This window comes from Wolffia australiana, chromosome 13, assembly GCF_029677425.1.
Source record: "Wolffia australiana isolate 7733 chromosome 13, ASM2967742v1".
NCBI classification, from domain to species: domain Eukaryota; kingdom Viridiplantae; phylum Streptophyta; class Magnoliopsida; order Alismatales; family Araceae; genus Wolffia; species Wolffia australiana.
Window position 1 is genome coordinate 1,613,195 of NC_135847.1, and position 5,276 is coordinate 1,618,470.

At 45.0% G+C, this 5,276-nt stretch overlaps 1 protein-coding gene across 1 annotated transcript; it reads left to right on the forward strand.

Moving 5' to 3' along the window:
- Window positions 1-252: 252 nt before the first annotated feature.
- On the forward strand, window positions 253-4,877 carry LOC144711006 (phospho-2-dehydro-3-deoxyheptonate aldolase 2, chloroplastic-like). Its single transcript, XM_078584898.1, has 4 exons — window positions 253-942; window positions 2,049-2,326; window positions 3,054-3,576; window positions 4,391-4,877. The coding sequence occupies exons 1-4, from the start codon at window positions 502-504 to the stop codon at window positions 4,664-4,666; spliced, it is 1,518 nt and encodes a 505-aa protein (XP_078441024.1). The 5' UTR covers window positions 253-501; the 3' UTR covers window positions 4,667-4,877.
- Window positions 4,878-5,276: the final 399 nt, after the last annotated feature.

The following is a 5,276-nucleotide window of genomic DNA, read 5'->3' on the forward strand; positions in this document are numbered from 1 at the left end:
TTTCGTCCCGAACTGCCACGTCCCGTCCCGTCCGCGTCCATGCACTATAGTCCCCTCCCATCCGTCATCCGTCCTCCGTCATCCGTCCACGGGTTCACCTAACCGGTAGTTTGCAAGCACGGTGGTTGGTAGAAGATACCATAAATACCCCTCTCTTTCAACATATTTACGTAAATACCCTTCTCTTACCGGTGCACCTACCACAACGAAACCGTATAAATACCCACCGGAGATCTACAGCTTCCCAGGTCTCCAACTTTCTCTCTCTACCCCTTCTCTCTACAACACTTCTCTCAGGCCAGGCCCTTCTCTCTCTAGCCCTTCTCTCTCTAGAGGTTTTCTCACTAGCCCTTCTCTCTCTAACCCATCTCTCTCCAGCCCATCTCTCTCCAGCCCATCTCTCTCCAACCCTTCTCTCTCTAGAGGTTTTCACTTTAACCCTTCTCTCCCTACCCCTTCTCTCTCTACCCCTTCTCTCTAGAGCCGAGATCGACGGCGAGGATGTGGGCGGCGGGGGGGAATCGGACGGTGGTGGGGAGGGGGCCGAACAGCGGCGGCGGCGCCGGGGGAAGGCGGAGCAGGCAAGAGATGCAGATTAAGATGGTGGCGGCGCCGCCGTCGTCTACGGCGGCGTTGAAGTGGACGCCGGAGAGTTGGAAACTGAAGGAAGCGCTTCAGCAGCCCGTCTATAACGATGAAGGGGTTTTAGAAGGGGTTTTGAGAACGATGGAGGGATTTCCCCCCTTGGTTTTTGCCGGGGAAGCCAGGAGTTTGGAGGAGAGATTGGCCGAGGCTGCCATGGGCAGAGCGTTTCTTCTTCAGGGTGGCGACTGTGCTGAGAGCTTCAAAGAGTTTAACGCCAACAACATTCGAGATACTTTCCGGGTTTTGCTCCAGATGGGGGCTGTTCTTATGTTCGGTGGCCAGATGCCCGTCATCAAGGTTTGATTTTTCTCTTCACCAACATCGTCCATCATCGCCGTTTGGTTCATGATTTCTTTGCATCATTTCTTTGCTCAGAATCATCATTAACGTCGTTAGAAACTTAATTATCACCATCATCGTTCTTATGTTCCTCTCAAAAAAGGACTTGTTGTCATCATCTTTCCCCCAAAGATATCATCCTCATCATTTTTGTATCATCATCATCATCATCATCATCATGGGCTTATTTCTCTCAGTGGAAGCGTAGAAATCATCATCATCATCGTTATCTTAACCTTTTCCTCAAACGAGAAAGAAGAAAAGATCATCATGAGATGTTGCACTAACATCATCATCATCATCATCATCATCGTGGTAATCATTGTCGTCATCGTATTACCCTCGATTAAAGAAGAGAGATGATTATCTTTGGCATCATAATCCTATTCTCGAACGGAGAAGAGAAAGAGAGTATCATCTGATGCAGCACTACCGTTATAGTCATCATGGTTACTATCATCGCCATCATGAACATCATCATCTTTTTCTCAAAAGAAGAAGAAAGAGAGGTTATCATCGTCAACCGTTCTCTTCTTCCTCTTCTTCACTTTGGAAGATCAGAAGAGATAATCAGCAATCATCTTCTTCTTCACCTCATAAGATCAGTAAAGATCATCATCAATTATCTTTCATACCTCAGAAGATCAGTAAAGATCATCATCAATTATCTTTCATACCTCAGAAGATCAGTAAAGATCATCATCAATTATCTTTCATACCTCAGAAGATCAGTAAAGATCATCATCAATTATCTTTCATACCTCAGAAGATCAGAAAATCATCATCAATTATCTTTCATACCTCAGAAGATCAGAAGATCATCATCAATTTTCTTTCATACCTCAGAAGATCAGAAGATATCATCATGATATTTCCCTCAGATGAAGAATAAAGAGAGTGTCAATATCATCAACATCATCATCTTTCCCTGCAAATTAGAAGAAAATAGAGCATCGTGACCATCATCATCATCATCGTCATCCTCTCTACTTCTTCCCCTGAAAGTAGAACCATCACTTACATCATAACCATCGTCATCATTATCATCTTATGCTGGGTTGCAGGTGGGCAGAATGGCAGGACAGTTTGCAAAGCCCAGGACAGGGGACTGGGAGGAGAAGGACGGGATCAAACTGCCCAGTTACCGTGGGGACATAATCAACGGCGACAGATTCGACGATGAATCCCGATCACCTGATCCCCACCGCATGATCCGTGCCTACTCCCAGTCTGCCGCCACCCTTAACCTCCTCCGTGCCTTCGCCACTGGCGGTTACGCCGCCATGCAACGCGTCACCCAGTGGAATCTTGACTTCACTGAGCATAGCGAACAGGGAGACAGGTAACCTTTCCTACTTGCTATTCTCGCTGCTTTCTTCTCATGTCCTTTTATAAATGGTCCATGACCTAAGTTTCCATGATGGATGATCATCCATCATTCATTCTGTCCCATACTGTCATCTATCATTCTGTATGAATAGGCCACGTGAAACATCCTTGTCCACCGTCAAACTTGTGCCATCTCTCACAGTAGATAAATGACGGATTCATCCCAATTCTTCATCCGTCATCCATCAAACTTCTGGATGGATAACTATACAAAGTTATTTCTGTCATAGTCATCAGTCATCTGTCCCAGATGACGAATGGAGAGAGAGATCAAGGGAGGGAGAGGGTGTGCAATAGATTTAGAAAGGGGGAAAAGAGAAAGTTGGCCAGATTATCAGCTGGACGGTAGCGGTGACGGTAGCGGTGACAGCAGCAACAGCTGATGGGTCGGTAGGTAGAGAAGGGGAGAGATAGAGGGTAAGAGAGCAAGAGAGCTTGAGAGAGGGAGCTAGTCATTTCCTTCATCCGTTCCGTTCGTCGTCACGGACGACTAACTGAATGGGAATGATGATGGAACGGAGACGATGACAAATTACGGATGGATGACTGAATGGTCGACAATTCAGTCCCGTCCCGTCCTTCTGTAACTGTCAATTCATCATTTGTCCTTCATCAAACCTCACCGCCCCGTCTCTATAAACATGTCAGCTTATGAATGTGCCACGTGGGATTGATGACAGGTACAAGGAGCTCGCCCACCGTGTGGATGAAGCACTGGGGTTTATGGCAGCGGCAGGGTTGACCATTGACCACCCAATTATGACAACGACTGATTTTTGGACCTCGCACGAGTGCCTTCTCCTGCCTTATGAGCAGGCGTTGACCAGGGAGGACTCCACCACTGGCGCCTTTTATGACTGCTCTGCCCACATGCTCTGGGTCGGGGAGCGGACACGTCAGCTCGACGGGGCCCATGTGGAATTCCTCCGTGGCATTGCCAACCCACTGGGAGTCAAGGTCAGCGATAAGATGAGCCCTGGGGAACTGGTAAAGTTAGTTGAGATCCTCAACCCAACGAACAAGCCGGGGCGGATCACGATAATCACCCGCATGGGTGCTGAGAACATGCGGGTCAAGTTACCAAATCTAATCCGGGCCATACGCCGTGCTGGCCTTGTGGTCACATGGGTCACAGATCCCATGCATGGGAACACCATCAAGGCTCCCTGCGGCCTCAAGACCCGCCCCTTCGATGCCATAAGGGTAAGCCCCTCCATCTTGCATCATCATCATCATACCATTCTAACATCATCATCACCATCTAAAGACACATTCCTTCGACGTACATGTCATCATCAAGATCATCATCACCATCGACATCAAGTCATCGACATATCATTTTGTCTTCATAGTTTGCACAAATCTAACATCAGATCATCCATTTCTGCACCATCTTGCATATGCTACTGAGTAAACCCTCCATCCTGCACTGTCATTATCATTATCATTATCATGTCTATGACAGTTATCACCATCATAATGAGACCATACTATGATGTTATCATCTTCATCATTATCATTTTAAACATGTATTTTTATGACCGTTGTCCTTTATTATCTCATTCTCATCGTAATTATTACCAATTTGGGATTCTAGGACCATCGTCATAATCATCACCAGACCACTTTAATTATAACCATTCAAAAGTATCACTTCCGTCATCATCTTATATATTAGCTTCAAAGCTTCATACATCTTCAAAACCCAGACCTAAAATGTCCTCAGTGTATCCTCTCCATTCGTAACCATCATCGTCACCACCACCATCATATCATCCAATCTTTCTCCTACCTCTCTCGATGCTCTCTTACTCACTTAACCATTCTGCTTCATCATGATCATCAGGCCACCATATCACCCTAGCTTTCTTCTGCCTCTCTGATTCACCAAACCAGCATTGAAGACCCTCATACAAACTGCCTCTTAAGACCAGGATGACAATTCACATCATCATCATCATCATCATCATGCTATGATAGTGTAACATGCTGATTAAGACGCCACATATGTGAGCAGGCAGAGGTAAAGGCCTTCTTCGACGTGCATGAGCAGGAGGGAACCCATGCCGGAGGGATCCACTTGGAGATGACGGGGCAGAATGTGACCGAATGCATTGGTGGGTCTCGCACAGTCACTTTTGATGACCTCAGCGCAAGATATCACACCCACTGTGACCCCCGCCTTAACGCCTCGCAGTCTCTGGAGCTTGCCTTCATCATTGCCGAGCGCCTCCGTAAGTCTAGAATTCTTCGTACCTCTGCCAGAGATCATCTCCCCCTCCCAGACTTCTAGCCTTCTACTCTATATCTCTTGTCTGTTCATTCTCTCACCCCTTCTTAATCCTCTCCTTTCCATGCACCAAGATGAATGAATATCTTTTGACGAGCATCTTTTTATTTGTTTGTGTATGTGGACGTTTGGAAGATGTAAATAAATTGGAGATGATTTCAGAATATTTTAAGTGACAAATGAAAATGAATAATTATCTCTGATTTAATGTTTTCATTTGTTCACCACATATTATCTATATACAGCTTCATTATGAAAACAAGTTTGAGATGATTTACTCATATTTTAAGTGCCAAGAAGTTGAAGATCTTGAATTAAAGGAAACTAAACTGTGTTTCCAATAATGCTTAAGTATCCCCCAAGAGTGCTGGGAAGAGAGTTAGTGGAACCCACAAACAAATTTTAAAAAAATACACCTTGAATGGGTTGATGAATGTTCACAGTAGGGGTCTATAGGGCTCTTTATTTGTTTGTGTATGTGGACATTTGGATGATGTAAATAAATTGGAGATGATTTCAGAATATTTTAAGTGATAAATGAAAATGAATAATTCTCTCCGATTTAATGTTTTCATTTACTCATTTTTAAGTGCCAAGAAGTTGAAGATCTTGA

Excerpts from the sequence above, each read along its gene's own strand:
- LOC144711006 (XM_078584898.1), top strand. The coding sequence starts at position 502 with ATGTGGGCGGCGGGGGGGAATCGGACGGTGGTGGGGAGGGGGCCGAAC. Across the intron at positions 943-2,048 it reads GCCAGATGCCCGTCATCAAG|GTGGGCAGAATGGCAGGACA; the intron begins GTTTGATTTTTC and ends GCTGGGTTGCAG. Across the intron at positions 2,327-3,053 it reads CATAGCGAACAGGGAGACAG|GTACAAGGAGCTCGCCCACC; the intron begins GTAACCTTTCCT and ends GATTGATGACAG.